The 27,627-nt window shown below is 40.4% G+C and overlaps 4 protein-coding genes across 8 annotated transcripts; 2 read left to right on the top strand and 2 right to left on the bottom strand.

Annotated features, from left to right (window-relative positions):
- The first annotated feature begins 347 nt into the window (after nt 1-347).
- LOC126616461 (GABA transporter 1-like) lies at nt 348-18,511 on the top strand. Of its 5 annotated transcripts, XM_050284520.1 has the most exons (10): nt 361-464; nt 8,225-8,411; nt 8,606-8,736; nt 11,230-11,374; nt 12,481-12,711; nt 16,206-16,303; nt 16,687-16,873; nt 17,066-17,196; nt 17,575-17,808; nt 17,892-18,433. In XM_050284520.1, the coding sequence occupies exons 1-10, from the start codon at nt 459-461 to the stop codon at nt 18,270-18,272; spliced, it is 1,731 nt and encodes a 576-aa protein (XP_050140477.1). In that variant the 5' UTR covers nt 361-458; the 3' UTR covers nt 18,273-18,433. The 5 variants fall into 5 exon arrangements, 4 of the variants coding, with proteins under 4 accessions (XP_050140480.1, XP_050140477.1, XP_050140478.1 ...); XM_050284521.1 differs by lacking the exons at nt 8,225-8,411; nt 8,606-8,736 and having other exon boundaries at nt 444-464; XM_050284522.1 differs by lacking the exons at nt 361-464; nt 8,225-8,411; nt 8,606-8,736 and adding an exon at nt 10,999-11,101.
- LOC126616464 (uncharacterized) lies at nt 2,462-8,210 on the top strand. Its single transcript, XM_050284525.1, has 2 exons — nt 2,462-3,646; nt 7,717-8,210. Exons 1-2 carry the CDS (start codon nt 2,969-2,971, stop codon nt 7,786-7,788), a joined length of 750 nt encoding a protein of 249 aa, XP_050140482.1. The 5' UTR covers nt 2,462-2,968; the 3' UTR covers nt 7,789-8,210.
- On the bottom strand, nt 10,080-11,130 carry LOC126616465 (uncharacterized). Its single transcript, XM_050284526.1, has 2 exons — nt 10,999-11,130; nt 10,080-10,917 (listed from the first exon to the last, which is right to left on the bottom strand). The coding sequence occupies exons 1-2, from the start codon at nt 11,080-11,082 to the stop codon at nt 10,483-10,485; spliced, it is 519 nt and encodes a 172-aa protein (XP_050140483.1). The 5' UTR covers nt 11,083-11,130; the 3' UTR covers nt 10,080-10,482.
- LOC126616994 (AT-hook motif nuclear-localized protein 5-like) lies at nt 10,080-21,960 on the bottom strand. The gene is made up of 6 exons (XM_050285088.1): nt 21,435-21,960; nt 20,467-20,534; nt 20,254-20,379; nt 19,701-19,862; nt 18,935-19,413; nt 10,080-10,379 (listed from the first exon to the last, which is right to left on the bottom strand). The coding sequence occupies exons 1-5, from the start codon at nt 21,958-21,960 to the stop codon at nt 18,943-18,945; spliced, it is 1,353 nt and encodes a 450-aa protein (XP_050141045.1). The 3' UTR covers nt 10,080-10,379; nt 18,935-18,942.
- Nucleotides 21,961-27,627: the final 5,667 nt, after the last annotated feature.

Here is a 27,627-nt window from a genome sequence, read left to right as displayed (position 1 = left end):
CCAATTAACTTTTGATGAAGTCACATTTCTCTTTTTAATGTCGGAAGATGTGTCAGGGTTGATTGTTTGACATTCATACCTACTTTATCCAAAAATATAATCACCAAAACTTAATTTTAGCATGATAAAAAAGTACTGCAATGCATCAATGATCATATTCGTTCCTTTGTTAAGGGGCATGTGATACACAAAATTCAGTATGTTCGATTCTAAAAATTCTCATTTGTAAGAGATGAAAATAAATATCATTATACAGTAATACAAAATAACTAGATTGATCAGTGTTTAAAATGTATACTTTCACATATTATAAGTAGAAAAATAAGCTTATGCCAATATGTCATTGTTCCAAATCAAATCTTACAGGTCCAAGATGGGGTCGTTATTTTGTCGGACCAATTCAATTCCTAGTATGCTATGGTACTGTTGTGGCCTGTACTCTTTTGGGAGGACAATGCATGAAGGTAATTCGATTAATTCTTTATCACCTTCTTTATTTTTATATGTTTTTTATTGTTTGAGCAAACTCCGCCTGTGTAAGTTTATCTTACATTGCCGGTCCCAAGCCCTGGTAAAGGAGGAGGGGGAGGGAGTCAGGTAGTCGACAGCCGGCACTCCTCAGTTACGTCGAATCCTTATGAAAATGAATCCAGAACGAAATCGCGCTAAAGCTAGGGCGTCACCCGTAAGTGGCGCGCTGTGTGGCCCGAGCACAGTGATAAGTGAGCAAAGGTCGCTGTATCTCCATCGGCATCCGGATGCAGTGTTAAATGAGCAAGGGGGCCATAGAAACTTCTTTTCGAACGACTCCACTCAAAGTTGTTTGGGAGCATATGCTCCTATCAAATTTACACAGGACACACAAAAGAAGTACTTTGATCCTATTAGACGGGGGAGGGTGAAGAAACTAGGACAGAAGGGTAGAGTTCAAGAGAGTAGAATGCGTTTAGGAACGTGGAATATAGGAACCTTAACGGGAAAATCTATGGAAGTAGTGGAAGTTATGGTGAGGAGAAGGATAAATATTATGTGCCTACAAGAAACTAAGTGGGTTGGTCTTAAGGCAAAGGATCTAGAAAACTCAGGGTTTAAACTTTGGTATTCGGGCACAAATAGAACGAGAAACAGTGTTGGCATCATCGTGGACAAGACCTTGACACAAGATGTTGTAGACGTCAAGAGGGTAGGAGATAGAATCATGGCAATCAAGATTGTAATAGGACAAGAACTCATCAATGTGATTAGTGCGTACGCACCTCAAGTAGGGTTGGATACGAGTTTGAAGGAGAAATTTTGGGAAGACCTTGGAGACTTGGTGCAAGGAATTGCCCAGACGGAGAAGTTATTTATAGGAGGAGATTTAAATGGACGTGTGGGCAGGGAGACAGGCAACTATGGAGGTTTTCATGGTGGCCATGGTTTTGGGGAGAGAAACGAGGATGGGAAAGCTATCTTGGATTTTGCAATGGCATATGATCTCTTCTTAGCCAACACCTTCTTTAAGAAGAGAGAAGAACATGTGATCACCTACAAGAGTGGGTCGTCAAAAACACAAATAGATTTTCTTCTAATGAGGAAAGGGGATCATATAACTTGTAAAGATTGCAAAGTTATACCGGGAGAGAGCTTGGCTAATCAACATCGCTTGTTGGTGATGGATGTACATATCAAAAGAGTGAGAAAAAAGAACAAGACTTGGAAGTGCCCAAGGACTAGATGGTGGAATCTAAAAGGAGAAAAACAAGCCATTTTCAAAGAGAAAGTAATCACCCAGTGTGGGTGGGATAAAGAGGGGGAAGCTAGCCAAAGGTGGGATTCCATGGCTAGTTGTATCCGAAAAGTAGCAAAAGTGGTATTAGGAGAGTCCAAGGGCTCTGCTCCACACCAAAAGGAATCTTGGTGGTGGAATGAGGAGGTACAAACAAAGGTGAAGGCTAAGAAGGAATGTTGTAAAGCCTTATACAAGGACAAGACCGATGAAAATGGTGAAAGGTATAGAAGAGCGAAGCAAGAGGCGAAGAAAGCTGTGAGAGAAGCTAAGTTAGCGACTTATGACGACATGTATAAGCGACTAGATACCAAAGAAGGAGAGTTGGATATCTATAAACTAGCTAGAGCAAGGGAAAAGAAGACAAGGGACCTAAACCAAGTGAGGTGCATCAAGGATGAGGATGGAAAGGTTCTTGCTACAGAGAATGCGGTCAAAGACAGATGGAGAGGTTATTTTCATAATCTTTTCAATGAAGGACATGAAAAGAGTACTTCTTTAGGGGAGTTGAGTAACTCAGAAGAGTGTAGAAACTACTCCTTTTATCGTCGAATCAGGAAGGAAGAAGTGGTTGTAGCTTTGAAGAAGATGAAGCATAGAAAAGCAATGGGCCCAGACGATATACCGATCGAAGTGTGGAAAGTCTTGGGAGAGACATGTATAGCATGGCTCACTGACCTTTTAAATAGGATTTTGAAAACGAAGAAGATGTCAAATGAGTGGCGAAAGAGCACTTTGGTGCCTATCTACAAGAATAAAGGCGACGTACAAAATTGCATGAACTATAAGGGTATTAAGCTAATGAGTCATACAATGAAGCTCTAGGAGAGAGTCATTGAGCATAGATTGAGGCAAGAGACACGGGTTTCGGACAACCAATTCGGGTTCATGCCAGGGCATTCAACCATGGAGGCAATCTATCTCTTACGAAGATTGATGGAAATATATAGAAATGGGAAAAAGGATTTACACATGGCCTTTATAGATTTGGAAAAAGCGTATGATAGGGTCCTAAGAGACATTCTTTGGAGGATTTTAGAGAAGAAATGAGTACGAGTAGCATATATCCAAGCTATAAAGGATATGTATGAAGGAGTAAAGACTGCCGTAAGAACTCATGAAGGACAAACCGAAAGCTTCCCCATAACTGTAGGATTACATTAAGGCTCATCCTTAAGTCTTTACCTTTTTGTGTTGGTAATGGATAAGTTAACAGGACATATTCAAGATGATATTCCTTGGTGTATGCTTTTCGCAGACGATATAGTGTTAATAGATGAAACTCAGGAATGGGTAAATGCGAAGCTTAACCTTTGGAGAGAAGTGTTGGAATCTAAAGGTCTTCGCCTAAGCCGATCAAACACAGAATATATGGAGTGCAAGTTCAGTGCAAATGGAGGCCAAAATGAGTTAGGGGTGAGGATCGGAGATCAGGAAATACCAAAGAGCGATCGTTTTCGCTACTTAGGATCTATCTTGCAAAAGAACGGAGAATTAGATGGAGATCTCAACCATAGAATACAAGCTGGATGGATGAAGTGGAAGAGTGCATCCGGCGTGTTGTGTGACCGCTGTCTGCCACTGAAGCTCAAGGGAAAATTTTATAGGACGACAATAAGGCCGGCGATGCTGTATGGCACAGAATGTTGGGCGGTGAAGCATCAACACGTACACAAAATGGGTGTAGCGGAGATGAGGATGCTTCGTTGGATGTGTGGGCACACGAGAAAGGATAAGATTAGGAATGAGGATATCCGAGGTAAAGTAGAAGTAGCCGAAATTGTAGGAAAATTGAGAGAAAATCGGTTACGGTGGTTTGGACATGTGCAAAGAAGGCCTACTGACGTTCCGGTTAGAAGATGCGACTACGGGACAAAGGTTCAGGGCCGAAGGGGTAGAGGAAAACCTAGGAAAACTTTGGAATAGACTCTAAGAAAAGACTTAGAGTATTTGGATCTAACGGAGGACATGACACAGGACCGAGCACAATGGCATTCTAAGATTCATATAGCCAACCCCACTTAGTGAACAAGGCTTTGGTGTATTTAACACAATACGTTGAAATGAAGCAAAGCTTATTTATTGATATCTCCGATAAGTTACAAATATGTACATATACATGAGTCAAAATAAACAAACAAAATGGAGCCTTCACAAATGTTGCTTATGAGAAGTCTCAGCAGTCGGTAGAGCCCCAGAAAGAGAAGGCACCGGAGGGGAATCATTCGGAGCCTTAGTAGTGGACATAACCCTAGAATGAGGAGGCATTAGAGGTTGATCATTTGGAGCTTCATTACGCGGTACAGCCCCAGAAGACGAAGGTAATAAATGCCTTTGGAACAAACCCACAAACCGCTAATGATCAAGTAAAACCTGACCATCAGATTCCTTCATCTGGTCAAGCTTCCTCTTCATGTTTGTAACATAGTCATGTGCGAGCCGATGCAATTGTTTATTCTCATGTTTGAGCCCTCTAATCTCCTGTTTGAGACTCATCACTTCAGCCGCCAATGATTCAACTTGGCGGGTTCGAGCAAATAGGTGTTGGCCGTATTAGACATAGAACCTGCACACTGAACACTTAGAGCCAGAGAATCTTTAACAACCAACTCATCAGACCGTTTGGAAAGTAGTCTGTTATCTTTGGGAGTAAGAAGGTTCCTGGCCACCACCGCAGCAGTCATATCATTCTTCATCACGGAATCCCCAACGGTAAGAGGACCAGTAAGGGATAAGAAGGATGGGCGCCATATGTTGTCTAGAGAAGGCGTGGCTGCCTCTTCAACAAGGTTCAAGTCAAAACGACGGTCGGAGGGGCCATACATTTTCAAAGGTGTTGAAGAGAGAAAAGGTCGGACAAATCAAGATCTTAGAAGTGCAAGAAGGGAGCTTCTACTGGTGAAGATTCAAGTGTGCTTTGGAACTTAATGCCAGCCTCTATAAAAATCTGCACTCGACGGAGCTTCAGAAATCGAAGAGGCGCCTGCCCAGAAATCGAAGAGGTGTTTGCTTTCTTAAAAGCTGGGCTGCTCAGAGACCACGAGGGCCGATCTCAGAAATCAAAGAGGCGTTTGCTTTCTCAAAAGCTGGGCTGCTCAAAGACCACGAAAGCCGATCTCAGAAATCGAAGAGGCGCTTGCTTTCTCAAAAGCTAGGCTGCTCAGAGACCACGAGGGCCGATCTCAGAAATCGAAGAGGCACCTGCTTTTCTCAGCCTTGTCAGCACCTGTCACATGCACACTCAGCTTTGTTGAAATTACGGGCATTCTGTTGAAGATTTCTGGTGAAGTATAAAGCACATGAATCTTACTGTTCAATTATCCACTTTCCACACCCACCATCAGCTCATGGGTACCACAGATAACTTTGCCAAAGATCTCTGACAAAGTTTAGACACGTGAAGCTTGCAGTTCCCACTACATCGCTATGACCAAGAAGGGTAAAAGAATAGCAAAGAAACAGCACTAACAAAGTTTAGACACATAAATTTTCAAGGTCTAGCTACCATATTATTACCCACAAGGGTAAAGGAACAGCACCACTGCTGGATAATTGGAAAGTCCCTATGTGTCAACCTCTGTGCTCCGTGGCAAGGTAGACTAGCAAACATGCCCAACCTTTACTCACATTCGAGAAAACACTCCCAACAAGATTGCTTGCTCCAAAATCGAAGAGGCACAGTCCTCCGAATCTTGAGAGCCAGACTCCCAACATGATTACTTTCTCAAAAATCGAAGAGACACCGCTCTCCGAATCTCGAGAGCCAGACTCCCAGCAGGATTACTTTCTCAAAAATCGAAGAGGCACTGTTCTCCGAATCTCGAGAGCCAGATCCCCGACAGGATTGCTTGTTCGAAAACCGAAGAAGCACCGCTTTCTCAACTTCGAGAGCCATATCTCCTTGGATAAAGCTTGTCTGTAATCTTCACACGCAACATCAGCTTTCTAGATACCACAGACCACTTTTTCAAAGTGCTCTGACACACGTGAAGCTGGCAACTCCCACTACCGTGCTATGACCAAGCAGGGTAAAAGAATAGCATTACTACTTGTTGTTAGGGAAACTCCTATATATGTCGACCTTCATCCTCAACGGATAGGCATACTTGCAAAAATGCTCAACCCTTCCTCATATCTGAGAGGGCACTCCCAACGAAGCATCTCGAAATACTCAGCTTTCTTTCCCCCCGATAATTCCTCTGCAAACAAGCTACACCAGAGCAAGAATATCTTATATCATCAGGGTTAAAAGCAAGAGTATCCCATATCATGCTTTTTCCCTATCTTTTCCTTTGGCCTTGTTCTTACCTGCAAGACAAAGAGAAAGAGAGCAATCAGTCAGCACTTGGAATCAAGCTTCTAGTCAGGAACTGACTGCCTGGAACCCCTTACCTAATTACTTACATGGCATTGCTCTCAAGTACTCATCTTCAACATCTTATGCTTCCAGAGAATATACCACATCTGCCTGAGGAACAGATAGGGAAAGTGAGAAGGATACAAGGAAGCATGTGGAGACAAGCGTAACAGAACACGTGCCGATACATCCACTACTTTGTCAACAGCAAAAGTATCTCATATCAGCAGGGTCGAACGTACTCTAGATTTGATGGACTTGTTTTGACCCTCAAATTCTTCAGTCGGCCTTATACTCTGGAGGAAACCAGAAAATCCTCCAGCCCAGTTCAAGAATAAGCCTGTGGAAAGTTACTTCTTCAAAAGAAAAAGTATCTCATATCATCTATTCTCTTTTTCTTCTCTTTATCCTTCATGCTACCTGCAAGATAGGGAGAATGAGAACAATTAGCCGGAACTCGAAATCAAACTTCTGATCTGGGACTGATTGCTTGGAGCTCTAATTGCTTACCTTGTCTGTCGCCTCTTTCAGCAGATCCCCTAGCTCGGCGACTTGGGGGACTCCTACTACATGGTTTGTATCGCGCTTGACCAAGCCTGAAACTACAAGCTTCAAGTGAAATTGATACATTACCTTGTGCATCTTCACCAGTTAAAGATACCACCCCTGGATGGAGGAAGAGTACTTCCAGAGAAGATGCCACATCTACCTATGAGACAGATAAGGCAAGTGAAGACGAGAGCTTGAACCTATGTCATTTGTACTAAATAATTCACTTGTACTCACTAAAGGAGAGTTTGAACCTATGTACTTGTGTAAACCCTTCACAATTAATGAGAACTCCTCTACTCCGTGGACGTAGCCAATCTGGGTGAACCACGTACATCTTTTGTTTGCTTTCCTGTCTCTATCCATTTACATACTTATCCACACTAATGACCAGAGCAATCTAGCGAAGATCACAAACTTAGTGTTTTCTGTTGTACCAAAGTCCTCACTGATTTTGTGCATCAACAATCCTTAAGTCTTTACCTTTTTGTGTTGGTAATGGATGAGTTAACAGGACATATTCAAGATGATATTCCTTGGTGTATGCTTTTCGCAAACGATATAGTGTTGATAGATGAAACTTAGGAGGGGTAAATGCGAAGCTTAACCTTTGGAGAGAAGTGTTGGAATCTAAAGGTCTTCGCCTAAGCCGATCAAAGACAGAATATATGGAGTGCAAGTTCAGTGCAAATGGATGCCAAAATGAGTTACGGGTGAGGATCGGAGATCAGGAAATACCAAAGAGAGACTGTTTTCGCTACCTAGGATCTATTTTGCAAAAGAACGGAGAATTAGATGGAGATCTCAACCATAGAATACAAGCTGGATGGATGAAGTGGAAGAGTGCATCCGGCGTGTTGTGTGACCGTCGTAGGCCACTAAAGCTCAAGGGAAAATTTTATAGGACGGCAATAAGGTCGGCGATGCTGTATGGCACAGAATGTTGGGCAGTGAAGCATCAACACGTACACAAAATGAGTTTGGACATGTGCAAAGAAGGCCTACTGACGCTCCGGTTCGAAGATGTGACTACGGGATAGAGGTTCAGGGCCGAAGGAGTAGAGGAAGACCTAGGAAAACTTTGGAAGAGACCCTAAGAAAAGACTTAGAGTAATTGGATCTAACGGAGGACATGACACAAAACCGAGCGCAATGGCGTTCTAGGATTCATATAGCCGACCCCACTTAGTGGGAAAAGGCTTTGTTGTTGTTGTTGTTGTTTTATTGTTTGAGCACATTGATATTATGTACATTAAAGGTAGGCGAATTCGAAGTAAGTCATACAATGAGCAAGTCATAATAAATTGATATCAAAATTGCAATCGACGAGATATGAATTTAAGATCATCTACTTACAAGTGGAGATAAATAGCACTAGATTTTAGTAGCAAATGACACTGCTTTTTTGTTTCTTAACTAAGAAAATTTTCAACGACTCACTCTCTCACTGGGTAGAAGACTTATTTTTAAGCCTTCCACTCATATCATGATTCTTCTCAGCTGGCAACTTTGTTTTTGTTTGAAAACTTTCATGTCTTATAATTATGCAGGCAGTTTACTTGCTGACCAACCCAAATGGGACTATGAAGCTATTCGAGTTTGTGATCATATTTGGGTGCTTAATGCTGCTTTTGGCTCAAATCCCATCTTTTCACTCACTCAGGCACATCAACTTGGTGTCTGTCCTTCTTTGCCTAGCATATAGTGCTTGTACCACTGCTGCCTGCATCTACATTGGTAATGTCTTTGCTACATTGCCAAACAGGACATACAGTCACTAAAATCAAGTTCATTGCATTGTGGGTTATGTGAGCATAGTTAAGTTGAGTAGAGAATTGTGTTTCCCGTAGGTGCTCGAATTCGTATCATTCTTTCCATAATTTAGAATAGATGAAAACTTACACTAATGAATATAATTTTTTTTATTCCAGGAAGTTCTTCCAAGGGGCCGCATAAGAACTATTCCTTGAATGGCAACAGTCAAAGTCGAGTTTTTGGGGTCTTTAATGCTAATGCCATCATTGCTACAACATTCGGCAATGGTATCATTCCAGAAATTCAGGTTCAAAATATTCCAATTGTCCTTACTTCCCTCTCATATTCTTAGGAATTAGTACCAGGCGTGTTTGGAAGTGCTGCTTGCAACAAAGTGTATTTATTAGGCGGTGATTTGTTAGAAGCACATAAGTTATTTTATTAAAAACTCGGGTGCTTCTCACATATTTACCTGAAATCATTTCATAGAAAAGCGTTATCAAGTCCCCGTACAAGAAGCACCCAAAGTCCAACCGAAAAACATTTTTTCAAATTTCAGCCAATAACACCCAAAAGTGCTTTTGGAATGATCAAAAGTACTCACAAACACACCCTAGTAGGCTCAAACATGTTACTTTATTTTCTGGATTTTGGGAACTAATAATTGTAGGATTTTTGGTAATAGGCAACAATAGCACCACCAGTGAAGGGAAAGATGTTCAAGGGACTGTGTGTTTGTTATGCAGTAGTGACGATGACTTTCTTCAGTGTTGCCATCTCTAGCTATTGGGCATTTGGCAACCAATCCGAAGGCCTCATTCTTAGCAACTTCTTGGATGATGGCAAACCTTTGGTGCCAAAGTGGTTCATCTTCATGATCAACCTTTTCACCATACTCCAACTATCAGCGGTTGGCGTGGTAAGAAATTAATCGAACACCACCACACAAAGTCTCTTCTTCAAACGTGGAGCAAAACACTAATCCACTTGCTTGGTTTGCAGGTTTATCTCCAGCCCACAAACGAAGTTCTTGAGCGAGCATTTGCAGATCCAACTAGCAAAGAGTTGTCTGCTCGCAATGTGATCCCAAGGGCAGTATCTCGCTCGATGTCTGTCATCTTCGCAACCATTATCGCAGCAATGCTTCCATTTTTTGGGGACATCAATGCGGTTGTCGGGGCTTTTGGTTTCATGCCCCTCGACTTCATCTTGCCTGTTGTGTTCTATAACTTGACCTTCAAGCCATCTAAAAGAAGACTCATTTTCGTGTTAAACACCACTATTGCAGTGGTTTTCTCAATCTTGGGGGTTCTAGCTGCAATTGCTGCTGTAAGACAAATAAGCCTCGATGCCAAAACTTATCGGTTGTTTGCTAATGTATGAACACCATTAAGCGAATACTGCTCGCTTTCGCTCAAGTGGTATAGACAAGCTGGATGAAGTGTAGATCGTAGGTTGGATTTCCCTTGTAACTAAAGTATTTGATCGCCGTTCCAGTGTGCATAATGTTATGCATCTACTATTTGCAGCGATTCTTATTTTTACTTGCAACGGTAGGTGCAAGACTATCTGCAATCTAACAAATGGTTGAAATCAACACAATATAATGTGTCTATGTATGATGTTGTGCCATCTTTGCAAAAGTAGGTGTGAAATAATCTCTACTGCAGAAATATCCATGATTTAATTTCGAATGTCGCAAGATATAAAATTGCATTAGAAATTTGATCTCATGTCTGTTTCCTATCATAAAATCTTAAGCTATCCTCATGCAACAAGAAGTTCAAAATACCGACCCCTAAACCAAAGCGCAAAATCCATATTAAGTTTCAATGATAACAAGTCCAAGGTCTCGTTTACGGGCATATCAAACTCCGATAGAAATCTTGCACAGTGGGCTTGCAAACTGAATAACACACTTCTTCTTCAGATCAAAAGCTCAGCATAGACCTGAACAAGTTTGAAACAAAAGATATCAGTCTACCCTTGTCAGTGACTTTGTATGTGTGTGCGCGTATGTGAGAGAGAGACAGAAATAGAGCTACCCCTATGTCTAAGGAACAAAAGGGATGAAGTCAATAGATGTTCCTGGACCCAGCATTGACCGAGGGACATTCTGACCAAAACCCGGTAGTGAAGCAGGATTGAATTTCAGATTAAAACCCGGTGGAGAAGCAGGGTTAACATTCTGGCCAAAATCCGGTGGAGAAGCAGGATTAACATTCTGACCAAAACTCGGTAGAGAAGCAGGATTGATGCTGTTTGCACCAATTAGATGACCTGATCCACTATTGGCCGGAGTTTCCAAGAGAGCAGATGCAGGTGAAGTGCATATCCCATCGTTCTTTGCCTTTGGAGGAATCATTATCAAGGGCGTAGCCCTTGGAATGCCTCCATTTCCTGGCAGCCTCGATGGGTAAGAAGATCTGGCCCGGCGGCTCTTTTTCCTTTCCTTTCTGGTGCCTTGCTCAAAACTTCCAACAACGATCTGATAAATCAAACATGATTAGCTCGCAAGAGGGGTTTGACTGTTAAGTAGAGACGTAGCCACGTTGACAACACTACAGACCTTTTTTATCACATTTTTTCTCTCGATTATATTAGAAAGAAAAACAATAATATATAGTGACGACGAAGGAAAGTTGCGCATCATCGAAGGGACCGCTTTGACTGTATGCGCTACGCAGATCGGCTATATATTATGTACACACGCAGATATATAATCCCATGTCTATCTTCAAGATCTGATCCCATCCCACTTCTTTTGTTGCTCTTGGTTTTGTTTTCTGTTTTTCGGCAGAGAGAGATGGGGGCGCTGCCACCAACATCGGTAGCAGTAGATGATGATCGAGTAGATGATGCAAAAGTTGGCCGCGAAGAAGCTGATCATGATCACGAACAGAAGCAACTCGATGCTGGTGCTCTTTTTGTTCTCAAATCCAAAGGTACACATATAAACTACTTTGTTAATTCTTCATATCATATTATAAGATACAGAATATTATGGTTGTATGAATTTCATATTAGGAAGAGAAACTATTGTCTAATGATTTAAATGATTATGAGCCTCTTCTTTTTATTTACATGTTGAGTTCAACAATTCGTATACGTAATCTTATGTTGTTCAATATATATAATGTTGAACACATAAAAAAAAAAAAAAAAACCTTGCCTAAATAATTTCAGCTCTCTCAACTATAACTGGTAATTCGATTAAAAAAATTAGATTTAGAATGGAAGCTTATTTTATGTTTGTTTATCTTTATTGTGATGATCTCTTCCACCGTGGTCATTATCATCATCATCACATTGATTGGTGGCTTTGATTTTTTTTTCTTCATCCTTTTTGTTCTCTCTCTCTCTCTCTCTCTCATAATTCATATGGCTCAAAATTCGGACAAGGATTGTCTGCCCTCCTATTTTTGGTGCCCTTCTGTTTGTGTAGTCTCGGTTAAACCACGTCAACATTTTATATTACTATTCACTTTTGTCTTATTATCTCTATAAAAAAACAATATAAAACGTTAACGTGGCTTAACCGTGACCACACAAAACAGGAGGGCATGGAAGGGCACAAAAAATAAGAGGGTAGACAATCCTTGTCCTCAAAATTCTGGTTGTTACTGTTTCTCACACCACTGTACATGTTGAGTTGTTGACCATACATACCACTTAATTTGCATTGTGCATACATATGTGCTCGAGTATAACATCTTGTTTTATAAGATTTTTAGCCGTTTAGATTTTTATTTTAGTGATACGATATATATTGGTGCAACTGCTAACAACAAAAAAAGGGTAACAATCGCAAAGTAAGTGTGATTGTTTCAGGCGTACTTATTGCTAAAAGTGTTAATACTTATGCTTTTAGCAATAACTAATCTAGAAATAGTCTCGCTTGCTCCATGTCTATTTGTAGTCTTTTTATTTGTGTTGAAATTTTCTAGTATCATTTTTCATCAATAGCTTCAAATAATATTGTTATATAAAATGGGAGAAAGAAGTAAAAAGAAAAGACAGAATATTTGAATTAGTAATATTGTCAATGTAGGATCATGGGTGCACTGCGGTTATCACTTGACAACATCAATTGTTGCTCCGGCACTCCTGAGTTTGCCGTACGCTTTCACCTTCCTCGGATGGGCGGGCGGAATTTTGTGTTTAGTCATCGGAGCATTAGTTACTTTCTATTCGTACAATTTAATCTCTTTGGTTCTTGAACACTATGCTCAATTGGGCCATCGCCATCTACGATTCAGAGACATGGCTCATGACATTTTAGGTACGTACCAATTTGAAGACCCTTTTTTGGCCTCTCATTCTTAATTATGTGCACCTGTCATTAATAAGTTTTTTATGTTATTGCTAGCAATAATACTATCCAATACAGGACAATCCACTACTTACTTGCTAGTAGAGCTAAAATGTTGTTATATTTATAAGTTTATTTGACATGTAGATATGGTGTTGCAAAAGTCTTAAGGTCAACATTTGCAGTTTAGGGTTTTGTTTGGGCCTGAAATACCAGTAAGCTTAAGTGAGATTGTGGGAAAATTAAGCTTAAGTGAGGCTCAGTAGAGTCCTTAATGAATTAAAATTGCCAAAGATAAGGATGGGCTCATATGAGGTTCGAATTATTCTAAAAGTCATAATTCATTCTTGATCAGATAGTGATGAATTAAGTGCATAAAGGGGTTAGGTTCAGAATCTTGGTTCAAATCAAAGATGTCAGGATTGGATAAAGATGAGTTTTGACTAAGGAAGTGATTATAGTGATAAAGAGAGAATATTCAAGTAAACACAATCCTATATGGACTCTACCTTGGCGACTTATTTATTATGAAGTTCATCTCTATAAATAGAAGAGGTTCTACAACATGAAAGCCTTCAACTCAACAAACAACTCAAACGCTCTACGTGAAACCCTTCTCACACCCTAAGAAAAATACTAACAATCTTAACCCTCCTGTCAACACATCTTCAATTTGAATAAGTAAACAACAATGGAGTAGTATGATCAAACAACGTAGGAGCACAGTTTGGACAAGTAAATAGCACCGCTTCTAAGTTGGTTGGTTGTCTATCCAAGTCTTGGTAGATGAAGACTTCTTAATTCTTTTGCCTGAACAAGTCATTTCACTAACTTCCCAGCAAAGTGAAGTATTCTATGATTGGTTACTCTCATCTCTTTTTAGTACCTTTGCCCTTAAAACCTCGGGCACACCTATACTTTCACAAGTAAAGTTGAGTCAGCCAAACCTGGTGGAGTAGATCCTAAACTTCGCAGATAATTAGGCACCCTTGTCTTCAATTTCTAGAACCCAAGGCTGAGACGCGTTCCTTCCTCCGCCGTAGTTGCTCAAGTGCAAAAGTCGCAACGCATCCAATACCACCACCACCACACCTATTCTACTTGTTTGACCAAACTCAGTCTCAAGTTGGCACCCCACATTTACCAAAAGAAAACAGTTAACTCATAGTTACTCAGTTACACACCACGTAGACTTGTAATTTTTAAAGTTATTCAAAGTTTAAATTTTAATAAGGGAACTTTAACGAAAAGCTCCCAGTACTTTTTACTTTAACGAAAAACCACATTTTTACACTAAAAAGTCAATCATAGTACTTTCACTTTACCCTTTATTTTATCCTTATTGTTAAAACTCAAAGTTTTCAAACCTTTTTCATTAGTTTTCATTTTTAATAATACATGTGTACGCTAAAAATTGAGCAATTTCGAGTAGACATAAATATATGCCACATAGTCTATCGCCTACCCACGAGTTTATTATTGCATATCATGGGTGCCCTATCCTACATATTTTTGTACTAATCTTAGCTTCACCTGGGTTTTTCACTAGTTGTAGCCAGTGTTCTAAAAAACGCCCTAGGCGGTCGCCTAGGCGCTGGGCGCCTAGCAACAGAGGCGTTTTTGGGAAAATCGGGCGGAAAAATCAGGTTGGGCCTAGGCGGGCTAGGCGGGCTGGGCGGCTAGGCGGGCTAGGCGGTCCTAGGCGGCCCTAGGCGGTCTTAGGAGGTTTTTTTTTTATTTATTTTTTATTAATTGCGTGCTTTTTTCTTTTTTGGTTTCATGGTGGTATACTTATGGAAATGGTGTATCTAATTTGCAAATTATGGATTTACTACAAGTTCATCCAATACTTATGGAAATAGTGTACCTAATTTGCATTTTATCATTATTTTATTATCCATACAAGTATAGTTTTTTTTTAGGTGTCAATATGCACTTATTTACAAGATATACAAGAAATTTACCTAAATCCGCCTAGGCCGCCTAGGCACTAGACGCTAACCCTCCGCCCGACTAGCGCCTAACATTTTTTAGAACCTTGGTTGTAGCCCAAGCTAGTGGTCTCTTTCCTTTCACTAGAGGCATATGAGTATGATTGATAAGTATTAATTATTGATATCAAAATCAAACATATGATATTCATACATATAGCACCAGATTTAGTAAGTGATAGATTATCTTGATAGTTAGGGTCTTTTTTCTTCAACTTGTTGCATTTTGGCTTGAACCCATCCCTTTTTTTCTCAGTGGAGAATAATGTAAAATATCTTTTGTTCTTAAAGAAATATAGAGAGCAATTGTAAGTGTAGAATCTGTAGATGCATCAATGACAATAATGTACACAACCAGCACCAAATTTAGTTAATCAGTGTAAAAAATGTGTTAGGAAAGGCTCTTAGTACTACGGTTTAGTAGTGTTCTTCTTCACTTATAAGTGAGAAGTTATAGGTTTGATTTTCACCAAAGACGAAGTTGAACCACATCATTACGACGGATCCAATGTGAGGCTTAGTCCATTCTCTCACCCTCTTAATGTAGATACTATCGTTTGTCAAAAAAAAAAAAAAAAAAAAAAAGAGCTAGGAAAGTGATTTTTACACTCTCCTTTTTATTTATAGTCATTAGATTAAATAAGTCAAATGAAATCAAAGGCTATAAATAAATATTTTATAGAGGCTCTATTTATTTAACGAGTATATTAGAGGCATTTTCCTCTCCTAATGTGGGATGTGGCTTGTCTGCCATTAACTTTGGAATGGGCCAAATGGCCCTTGTCAATTTTTATTTACCAAAAGAAAATGGGTTTGCCCTTATTGAAAAGAAGATTTAGCAAGAAAACATGTTGAATAATATTGATATAGATGACCAATTAACTTTTGATGAAGTCACATTTCTCTTTTTAATCTCGGAAGATGTGTCAGGGTTGATTGTTTGGGAGGTGGATTGTCTGCCCACCCATTTTCATATTCTCCTCATGTCCTTCTATTTGTGTGGTCACGGTTAAGTCACGTCAACATTTTATGTTCATATTACTTTTTGTTTTATTATTTTTATAAATAAAAAATTAATATGAAATGTTGACGTGACTTAACCGTGACTACACATCACAGGAGAGTATGGGAAGAGTATGGAAATGAGAGGACAGACAATCCACCTCCGATTGTTTGACTTTCATACCTACTCTATCCAACAATATAATCACCAAAACGTAATTTTAGAATGATAAAAAAGTACCGCAATGAATCAATGATCATATTCGTTCCTGTGTTAAGGGGTATGTACTACTCGAAATCCACTATGTTTGATTCTAAAAAATCTCACCTGTAAAAGATCAAAATAAATATCATTAGATAATAGTACAAAGTAACTAGGGTGATCAATGTTTAAAATGTATAATTTCACGTATTATAAGTAGAAAAATAAACTTATGCCAATATGTCATTGTTACAAATCGAATCTTACAGGCCCGAGATGGAGTCGTTATTTTGTTGGTCCAATTCAATTCCTAGTATGTTATGGTGCTGTTGTGGCCTGTACTCTTTTGGGAGGACAATGCATGAAGGTAATCCGATTAATTCTTTATCACCTTCTTTATTTATTTTTATTTATGTTTTTTATTGTTTGAGCACGTTGATATTATGTACATTAAAGGGAGGCGAAATCGAGATAAGTCACACAATGAGCGAGTCACAATAAATTGATATCAAACTTGCAATCGACAAGATTTGAATCTAAGATTTATACTTACAAGTAGAGAAAGATCACTAGACTCTAGTAGCAAGTGACACTGTTTTTTTGTTTCTTAACGAAGAAAATTTTCTAACGACTCACTCTCTCACTGGGTAGAAGACTTTTTTTTAAGGCTTCCACTCATATATATTATGATTCTTCTCAGCTGGCAACTTTGTTTTTGTTTGAAAACTTTCATGTTTTATAATTATGCAGGCAGTTTACTTGCTGACCAACCCAAATGGGACTATGAAGCTATACGAGTTTGTGATCATATTTGGGTGCTTAATGCTGCTTTTGGCTCAAATCCCATCTTTTCACTCACTCAGGCACATCAACTTGGTGTCTGTCTTTCTTTGCCTAGCATATAGTGCTTGTACCACTGCTGCCTGCATCTACATTGGTAATGTCTTTGCTACATTGCCAAACAGGACATACAGTCATTGAAATCAAGTTCATTGCCATGTGGGTTATTTGGGCATAGTTTAGTTGACTAAAGGACTATGTTTCCCGTAGGTGCTCGAATTCGTATCACACTTTCCATAACTTAGAATAGATGAAAACTTACAAGAATGAATATAATTTTTTTTTCCAGGAAGTTCTTCCAAGGGGCCGCATAAGAACTATTCCTTGAATGGCAACAGTCAAAGTCGAGTTTTTGGGGTCTTTAATGCTAATGCCATCATTGCTACAACATTTGGCAATGGTATCATTCCAGAAATTCAGGTTCAAAATATTTCAATTGTCCTTACTTCCCTTTCATATTCTTAGGATTTAGTACCAGGCGTGTTTGGAAGTGTTGCTTGCAACAAAGTGTATTTATTAGACGGTGATTTGTTAGAAGCACATAATTTATTTTATTAAAAACTCTAGTGCTTCTTACATATTTACCTGAAATCATTTAATAAAAAAGCGTTATCGGGTCCCTGTAAAAGAAGCACCCAAAGTCCAACCGAAAAACAATTTTTCATATTTCAGCCAATAACAGCCCAAAGTGCTTTTGGAATGATCAAAAGTACTCACAAACACACCCTAGTAGGCTCAAACATATTACTTTATTTTCTGGATTTTGGGAACTAATAATTGTAGAATTTTTGGTAATAGGCAACAATAGCACCACCAGTGAAGGGAAAGATGTTCAAGGGACTCTGTGTTTGTTATGCAGTAGTGACGATGACTTTCTTCAGTGTTGCCATCTCTGGCTATTGGGCATTTGGCAACCAATCCGAAGGCCTCATTCTTAGCAACTTCTTGGATGATGGCAAACCTTTGGTGCCAAAGTGGTTCATCTTCATGATCAACCTTTTCACCATACTCCAACTATCAGCGGTTGGCGTGGTAAGAAATTAATCGAACACCACCACCCAAAGTCCCTTCTTCAAACGTGGAGCAAAACACTAATCCACTTGCTTGGTTTGCAGGTTTATCTCCAGCCCACAAACGAAGTTCTTGAGCGAGCATTTGCAGATCCAACTAGCAAAGAGTTGTCTGCTCGCAATGTGATCCCGAGGGCAGTATCTCGCTCGATGTCTGTCATCTTAGCAACCATTATAGCAGCAATGCTTCCATTTTTTGGTGACATCAATGCGGTTATTGGGGCTTTTGGTTTCATGCCCCTCGACTTCATCTTGCCTGTCGTGTTCTATAACTTGACCTTCAAGCCATCTAAAAGAAGCCCCATTTTCGTGTTAAACACCACTATTGCAGTGGTTTTCTCAATCTTGGGGGTTCTAGCTGCAATTGCTGCTGTAAGACAAATAAGCCTCGATGCCAAAACTTATCAGTTGTTTGCTAATGTATGAACACCATTAAGCAAATATTGCTCGCTTTCGCTCAAGTGGTATAGACAAGCTGGATGAAGTGTAGATCGTAGGTTGGATTTCCCTTGTAACTAAAGTATTTGATCGCCGTTCCAGTGCGCATAATATTATGCATCTACTATTTGCAGCGATTCTTATTTTTACTTGCAACGGTAGGTGCAAGACAATCTGCAATCTAACAAATGGTTGAAATCAACACAATATAATGCGTCTATGTATGATGTTGTGCCATCTTTGCAAAAGTAGGTGTGAAATAATCTCTACTGCAGAAATATCCATGATTTAATTTCGAATATCGCAAGATATAAAATTGCATTAGAAATTTGATCTCATGTCTGTTTCCTATCATAAAATCTTAAGCTATCCTCATGCAACAAGAAGTTCAAAATACCGACCCCTAAACCAAAGCGCAAAATCCATATTAAGTTATAATGATAACAAGTCCAAGGTCTTGTTTACGGGCATATCAAACTCCGATAGAAATCTTGCACTGTGGACTTGCAAACTGAATAACACACTTCTTCTTCAGGTCAAAAGCTCAGCATAGACCTGAACAAGTTTGAAACAAAAGATATCAGTCTACCGTTGTCAGTGACTTTGTATGTGTGTGCGCGTATGTGAGAGAGAGACAGAAATAGAGCTACCCCTATGTCTAGGGAACAAAAGGGATGAAGTCAATAGATGTTCCTGGACCCAGCATTGACTGAGGGACATTCTGACCAAAACCCGGTAGTGAAGCAGGATTGAATTTCAGATTAAAACCCGGTGGAGAAGCAGGGTTAACATTCTGGCCAAAATCCGGTGGAGAAGCAGGGTTAACATTCTGACCAAAACCTGATAGAGGAGCAGGATTTACATTCTGACCAAAGCTCGGTAGAGAAGCAGGATTGATGCTGTTTGCACCAATTAGATGACCTGATCCACTATTGGCCGGAGTTTCCAAGAGAGCAGATGCAGGTGAAGTGCATATCCCATCGTTCTTTGCCTTTGGAGGAATCATTATCAAGGGCGTAGCCCTTGGAATGCCTCCATTTCCTGGCAGCCTCGATGGGTAAGAAGATCTGGCCCGGCGGCTCTTTTTCCTTTCCTTTCTGGTACCTTGCTCAAAACTTCCAACAACGATCTGATAAATCAAAACAATCCAAATTAAGACTGACAGTAATTATAAAAGTTCTGCTTTAAATGTAATGGAACATCAGAGTGATTGTGAAGAGTACTAATTAATTCTTGAAATCCAATAAAGCTATCATATCAAGCTAATAGTTTAAGGTCATAAGGAATTATGACAAGCACTTTTTAACCTGAAAAAACTAGAGTTCGTAACAAACATTAGATTTCCAGAATAGTCCGATGGGAACTGTAAAAGCAAATTATGTAATTCTACTTCCACGGTCAAAAGAAAGGACTTACTTGAACAGGCTCAGCAGCTATCATAAAACCAGCTACAGAACCACCGAAAGCCTTCCCATCATGATTTGCCAGCAAAACGTTTATCATCCAACTTTTTTCAAGTGGGTTTCGCATTGAACCATATACAAATGTTCCAGATAGAGAGAGAATCTGAAATGGACCCTGCATGAAGGAAGAAAATAAGGAAGAAAGAATTACTCTAGCCATGGCATCATTTTATCTCACCAGTTTCTTAGTTGCTAGTCATATACTGCTTCACTGAACAAGGTTCAAGCAATTATTTTCTTCAAAAAATACCAGCTAAAATGTTAGTAATGTCAGGATCAAGTTGCTTGAGGTTTAACACTAACATGCGGTATGTTCATCGTTCCAGTTAAAAGTTTTATGAATTTTCTCAACTAGTGGTCAACTTTAACCAACTGATGTTGTGTTGAGTTCGAGTTATGTTTGGAAATTGTAACCTACTAACTGCTAATAAAAATCTAGCAATCAATTGAAATAAATGAATTAAAGGAAAAGGTATTGATAAAAGAATTCTGTGCGAGAATCATGCCTTGAATCTCAGATAAGAACCAGAAAGTTTGCGGATACAAACGATAGAAACCACACCCACAGCAGAAAGAATGCACATTGCTCGATTAGTTGATTGAGATAATAATAGTAACTGACTAAGAATGTTCTGCAAAAAGAGAAAAAAGAACATAAGAATTGAGAATAACTAATCAAAATGGCCTTGAGACATTCTCGCAGATATATCTAACATTACCTCCCCAAGCTTAACAGTCAGTATATGAGGCATTAACTCTCCCAGAGCGGGGTACACAGGAAACCCACCTGCAGAAACAGTAGTGGATGTTAGAACGAAAATATGCTTATATAGCAACTTACAGAAGTTAAAAGATTTAACTGGACAATAGCATGTTAAGCTAATAAATGTTACAACTTATGTGCGTTAGTGCAACAAAAGCAAGCAGGATTGGCGTAGAATGAGGAAGAGAAGAACAAGGGATTTCGAACTATTTAGGAGTGATATAAGCCAAAAAATACTCAAATTGAAGTATCATACTTCCCGTTATGATCCTTGTAGCTAGATTGGTCTCTGTTCATCATCAGAAAAAAAATTAAAAAAATTCAAACTGGGAAGAATTAACTCGAATCATTGCTGGAATTGGTGATCATTCAAAACCAAAATACACCCAATCTCCCTAAAGTTACAATCTGTAACTATCCAATATAACGGGACAAAACTGATCTTCGACGTAACAGCTTGCAAGAGATGAAATGGTTTTCTTAAATCTAGAAACCATGCACCAAAAAGCTTTTGATAGGATAATAATTAAGCTTTTAATAAATTACTCAACCAAATAGATACGAAAATCTTCTTTCACGAAAAGAAACCACAGACAGTAAGAACATCCCAAGTCATATAAATAGCATTAAAAAATCAAAGTCAGATTCCTGTCCTAACCTGCATAATTCCACCTATTTATCCCAAAATCCAACAGTAGAACAACAAAAGTTATCTTTATCATCATCGGCACCAAGTAACTAGACACAATAGAGAAAACCAAACAGACACATATAACAGAATCGATACAGTAACCGCAGTGACTTGTGGAAGAAGAAAGACACAAAAACAATTACAAGCTCACTTTTTGGACAATCAACAAACACAAAATCTAACAAAATTCCTATCCATATGGGATTTCAGTGGAAAACAGCAAGAGAACTCACCAGTAGAAGCAAAGGGCTTCAATTTATTACTGGAACCTTTAGGGCGCCCCCTTTTTCTTTTTGGTAAAGTCTCCGTAGACAAATGCGATAAGGTGGATGGATTTGGTATTATTGCTATACTATCTGCATCATCATGCTCAATTTTCTTGCCTTTTCCTTTACTATTGGTATTGTTGGAGTCCAATATTATTGGTCTTGTTGCTGATCCATTGTTGTTTCCGAAGACAACAATATCTCTTCCTGTTTCCTTTAGCCCTTCTTTGGCAGCCCTCGATTCATTTTCTTTATACTTCTTCATCCCATGTTCATCTCCATCAGATTCGAACCTTACTCCAGTTTTGTCACCATCAAACTCCAACCTCACTCCAATTTCATCAGCTGACTCCAGCAGCAGCTTCATTCCATTCACTTCATTGGACCCCAAGTTCATGGTTGAGGATTCCATGAAAGTCTCAGTTGCATTGGCGGGCTCGCTATTAGCGAGCGGAGTCTGAGGAAAGTAGTCAGTGAAGTTTTGCTCTTCCATGGATCGGTTGGTTCTGCACACAAAAGGGAAACATACAAAATCACCGAAAATGAGGAGGGAGGCTTGATGTATGAACAGAGAATAGTTCAACAATAGTTCTGTTTGTAAATTAAGGCGCCAAGAGGGTGTTCTTTCTTCTTTTATCTCAATTTTTTTTTTTAGTTGGTTGAGATTTTTCTGAGCGTATATAATTTTGATGAAAGGGTGGAAAGCACCCTATTCCTATGATGTTGCCTTCTTTATTCTAGTTCAAATGAAACCCTTAATTATTTTCGTTTTGATGTAAACAAATTTCACTTGTATCTCAAAACGTAAAGAATATAAACCCTATTCTCTAAAAAGAAAATGAGAGGCTGAAATATCTTCGTAAGTGCCTCCGGAAGGTGAATTGTGCTAGCTTGGCCACCGGTTGATCTCTTTTTTCAAAATAAAAAAAGTAGAGTTGGGAGGGATAAAATATGCAAGTGGTCATATTCATCATATATATATATATATATATATATATATATATATATTAACAAACAATATTATCTACGCTAAATGAATTATCATAATCAAACTAAATCCTAAACAACAAACAAGACCTTCAAGTCTAAAATTTTGATTTAAGACTTGTGGACATTCATGGACTCCGTATTTAACACAATTCGTTGAAATGAAGGAAAGCTTATTTATTGATATCCCCGATAAGCTACAAATATGTACATATACATGAGTCAAAATAAACACACAAGAGGGAGCCTTCACAAAGGTTGCTTAGGAGAAGTCTCAGCAGTCGGTACAGCCCCAGAAAGAGAAGGCACCGGAGGGGGATCATTTGGAGCCTCAGTACTGGACAGAACCCTAGAAGGAGGAGGCATCAGAGGTTGATCATTCGGAGCTTCATTACGCGGTACAACCCCAGAAGACGAAGGCAATAAATGCCTTTGGAACAAACCCACAAATCTCTGATGATCAAGTAAAACCTGACCATCAGTTTCCTTCATCTGGTCAAGCTTCCTCTTCATGTTTGTAGCATAGTCATGTGCGAGCCGGTGCAACTGTTTATTCTCATGCTTGAGCCCTCTAATCTCCTGTTTGAGACTCATCACTTCAGCCGCCAATGATTCAACTTGGCGGGTTCGCGCAAATAGGCGTTGGGCCATATTAGACACAGAACCTGCACACTGAACACTGAGAGCCAGCGAATCCTTAACAGCTAACTCATCAGACCGTTTGGAAAGTAGTCTGTTATCTTTGGGAGTGAGAAGGTTCCTGGCCACCACCGCAGCGGTCATATCATTCTTCATCACGGAATCCCCAACGGTAAGAGGACCAGTAGGGGAGACGAAGGATGGGCGCCATATGTTGTCTGGATAAGGCGGGGCTGCCTCTTCAACAAGGTTCAAGTCAAAACGACGGTCGGAGGGGCCAGACATTTTCAAAGGTGTTGAAGAGAGAAGAGGTCGGACAAATCAAGATCTTAGAAGTGCAAGAATGAAGCTTCTACTGGTGGAGATTCAAGTGTGCTTTGGAACTTAATGCCAGCCCCTATAAAAATCTGCACTCGACGGAGCTTCAGAAATCGAAGAGGCGCCTGCTCAGAAATCGAAGAGGCGTTTGCTTTCTCAAAAGCTGGGCTGCTTAGAGATCACGAGGGTTGATCTTAGAAATCGAAGAGGCGTTTGCTTTCTCAAAAGTTGGGCTGCTCAAAGACCAAGAAGGCCGATCTCAGAAATCGAAGAGGCGCTCGCTTTCTCAAAAGCTGGGCTCCCCAGAGACCACGAGGGCCGATCTCAGAAATCGAAGAGGCACCTACTTTTCCAGCCTTGTCAGCACTTGTCACACGCACACTCAGCTTTGCGGAAATTATGGGCATTCTGTCGAAGACTTCTGGGGAAGTAGAAAACACATGAATCTTACTGTTTAATCACCCACTTCCCACACGCAACAATAGCTCATGGGTACCACATATAATTTTGCCAAAGTTCTCTGCCAAAGTTGAGCACGTGAAGCTTGCAGTTCCCACTACATCGCTCTGACCAAGAAGGGTAAAAGAATAGCAAAGAAACAGCATTAACAAAGTTTAGACCCATAAATTTTGAAGGTCTAGCTACCATATTATTACCCACAAGGGTAAAGGAACAGTACCACTGCTGGATAATTGGAAAGTCCCTGTGTGTCAACCTCTGTGCTTCGTGGCAAGGTAGACTAGCAAACATGCCCAACCTTTACTCACATTCGAGAAAACACTCCCAATAAGATTGCTTGCTCCAAAATCGAAGAGGCACCGTCCTCCGAATCTCGAGAGCCAGACTTCCAACATGACTACTTTCTTAAAAATCGAAGAGAGGGTAAAGGAACAGTACCATTGCTGGATAATTGGAAAGTCCCTATGTGTCAACCTCTGTGCTTCGTGGCAAGGTAGACTAGCAAACATGCCCAACCTTTACTCACATTCGAGAAAACACTCCCAATAATATTGCTTGCTCCAAAATCGAAGAGGCACCGTCCTCCGAATCTCGAGAGCCAGACTCCCAACATGACTACTTTCTTAAAAATCGAAGAGAGGGTAAAGGAACAGTACCATTGCTGGATAATTGGAAAGTCCCTATGTGTCAACCTCTGTGCTTCGTGGCAAGGTAGACTAGCAAACATGCCCAACCTTTACTCACATTCGAGAAAACACTCCCAACAAGATTGCTTGCTCCAAAATCGAAGAGGCGCCGCCCTCCGAATCTCGAGAGCCAGACTCCCAACATGATTACTTTCTCAAAAATCGAAGAGACACTGCTCCCCGAATCTTCGAGAGCCAGACCCCCAACATGATTGCTTTCTCAAAAATCGATGAGGCATCGTTCTCCGAATCAATTGAAGAGGCGCTCGCTTTCTCAAAAGCTGGGCTGCTCAGAGACCACGAGGGCCGATCTCAGAAATCGAAGAGGCACCTACTTTTCTAGCCTTGTCAGCACCTGTCACACGCACACTCAGCTTTGCAGAAATTATGGGCATTCTGTCGAAGACTTCTGGTGAAGTAGAAAGCACATGAATCTTACTGTTCAATCACCCACTTCCCACACGCAACAATAGCTCATGGGTACCACAGATAACTTTGCCAAAGTTCTCTGCCAAAGTTGAGCACGTGAAGCTTGCAGCTCCCACTACATCGCTCTGACCAAGAAAGGTAAAAGAATAGCAAAGAAACAGCACTAGCAAAGTTTAGACACATAAATTTTGAAGGTCTAGCTACCATATTATTACCCACAAGGGTAAAGGAACAGTACCACTGCTGGATAATTGGAAAGTCCATGTGTGTCAACCTCTGTGCTTCGTGGCAAGGTAGACTAGCAAACATGCCCAACCTTTACTCACATTCGAGAAAACACTCCCAACAAGATTGCTTGCTCCAAAATCGAAGAGGCACCGTCCTCCGAATCTCGAGAGCCAGACTCCCAACATGACTACTTTCTCAAAAGCGAAGAGAGGGTAAAGGAACAGTACCATTGCTGGATAATTGGAAAGTCCCTATGTGTCAACCTTTGTGCTTCGTGGCAAGGTAGACTAGCAAACATGCCCAACCTTTACTCACATTCGAGACAACACTCCCAACAGGATTGCTTGCTCCAAAATCGAAGAGGCACCGCCCTCCGAATCTCGAGAGCCAGACTCCCAACATGATTACTTTCTCAAAAATCGAAGAGACACTGCTCTCCGAATCTCGAGAGCTAGACCCCCAGCATGATTGCTTTCTCAAAAATCGAAGAGGCATCGTTCTCCGAATCTCGAGAGCCAGATACCACAGACCACTTTTTCAAAGTGCTCTGACAGAGTTAAAACATGTGAAACTAGCAGCTCCCACTACCGTGCTATGACCAAGCAGGGTAAAGGAATAGCATTACTACTTGTTGTTAGGGAGACTCCTATATATGTCGACCTCCATCCCCAACGGACAGGCAGACCTGCAAAAATGCTCAACCCTTCATCATATCTGAGAGGGCACTCCCAACGAAGCCTTTCGAAATATTCAGCTTTCTTTCCCCCCGATAATACCTCTGCAAACAAGCTATACTAGAGCAAGAATATCTCATATCATCAGGGTTAAAAGCAAGAGTATCCCATATCATGCTTTTTCCCTGTCTTTTCCTTTGGCCTTGTTTTTACCTGCAAGACAAGGAGAAAGAGAGCAATCAGTCAGCACTTGGAATCAAGCTTCCAGCCAGGAACTGACTGCCTGGAACCCCTTACCTGATTACTTACCTGACATTGCTCTCGAGTACTCATCTTCAACATCTTATGTTTCCAGGGAAGATTCCACATCTGCTTGAGGAACAGATAGGGCAAGTGCGAAGGATACAAGGAAGCATGTGGAGACAAGCGTAACAGCACACGTGCCGATACATCCATTACTCTGTCAAAAGCAAAAGTATCCCATATCAGCAGGGTGGAACGTACTCTAGATTTGATGGACTTGTTTTGACCCTCAAATTCTTCAGTCGGCCTTATATTCTGGAGGAAACCAGAAAACCCTCCAGCTCAGTTCAAGAATAAGCCTGTGGAAAGTTACTTCTTCAAAAGCAAAAGTATCTCATATCATCTCTTCTCATTTTTCTTCTCTTTATCCTTCATGCTGCTGCAAGATGGGGAGAAGGTGAACAATCAGTCGGAGCTCTGATTGCTTACCTTGTCTGTCACCTCTTTCAGCAGACCCCCTAGCTCGGCAACTTGGGGGACTCCTACTACATGGTTTGTATCGCGCTTGACCAAGCCTGAAACTACAAGTAAGCTTCAAGTGAAATTGATACATTACCTTGTGCATCTCCACCAGTTAAAGATACCACCCCTGGATGGAGGAAGAGTACTTCCAGAGAAGATGCCACATCTACCTATGAGACAGATAAGGCAAGTCAAGACGACACCACACTCCGATATTTAGAAGTTTCGTGATTACGAGATCATTCTCCCACAATATTTCCTAATGTCATTTGTACTAAATCATTCACTTGTACTCACTAAAGGAGAGCTTGAACCTATGTACTTGTGTAAACCCTTCACAATTAATGAGAACTCTTCTATTCCGTGGACGTAGCCAATCTGGGTGAACCACGTACATCTTGTGTTTGCTTTCCTATCTCTATCCATTTATATACTTATCCACACTAATGACCGGAGCAATCTAGCGAAGATCACAAAAAGCGACCGTTTTCGCTACCTAGGATCTATCTTGCAAGAGAACGGAGAATTAGATGGAGATCTCAACCATAGAATACGAGCTGGATGGATGAAGTGTAAGAGTGCATCCGGCGTGTTGTGTGACCGTCGTAGGCCACTGAAGCTCAAGGGAAAATTTTATAGGACGGCAATAAGGCCAGCGATGTTGTATGGCACAGAATGTTGGGCGGTGAAGCATCAACACGTACACAAAATGGGTGTAGCGGAGATGAGGATGCTTCGTGGGATGTGTGGGCACACGAGAAAGGATAAGATTGGGAATGAGGATATCCGAGGTAAAGTAGGAGTAGCCGAAATTGTAGGAAAGATGAGAGAAAATCAGCTCCGGTGATTTGGACATGTGCAAAGAAGGCCGACTGACGCTCCAGTTCGAAGATGTGACTACGGGACAGAGGTTCAGGGCCGAAGGGGTAGAGGAAGACCTAGGAAAACTTTGGAAGAGACTCTAAGAAAAGACTT

Source organism: Malus sylvestris, chromosome 3, assembly GCF_916048215.2.
Source record: "Malus sylvestris chromosome 3, drMalSylv7.2, whole genome shotgun sequence".
Taxonomy (NCBI): domain Eukaryota; kingdom Viridiplantae; phylum Streptophyta; class Magnoliopsida; order Rosales; family Rosaceae; genus Malus; species Malus sylvestris.
The sequence above is the reverse complement of the archived record's forward strand: the minus strand, read 5'-3'. Positions and strand labels throughout refer to the sequence as shown.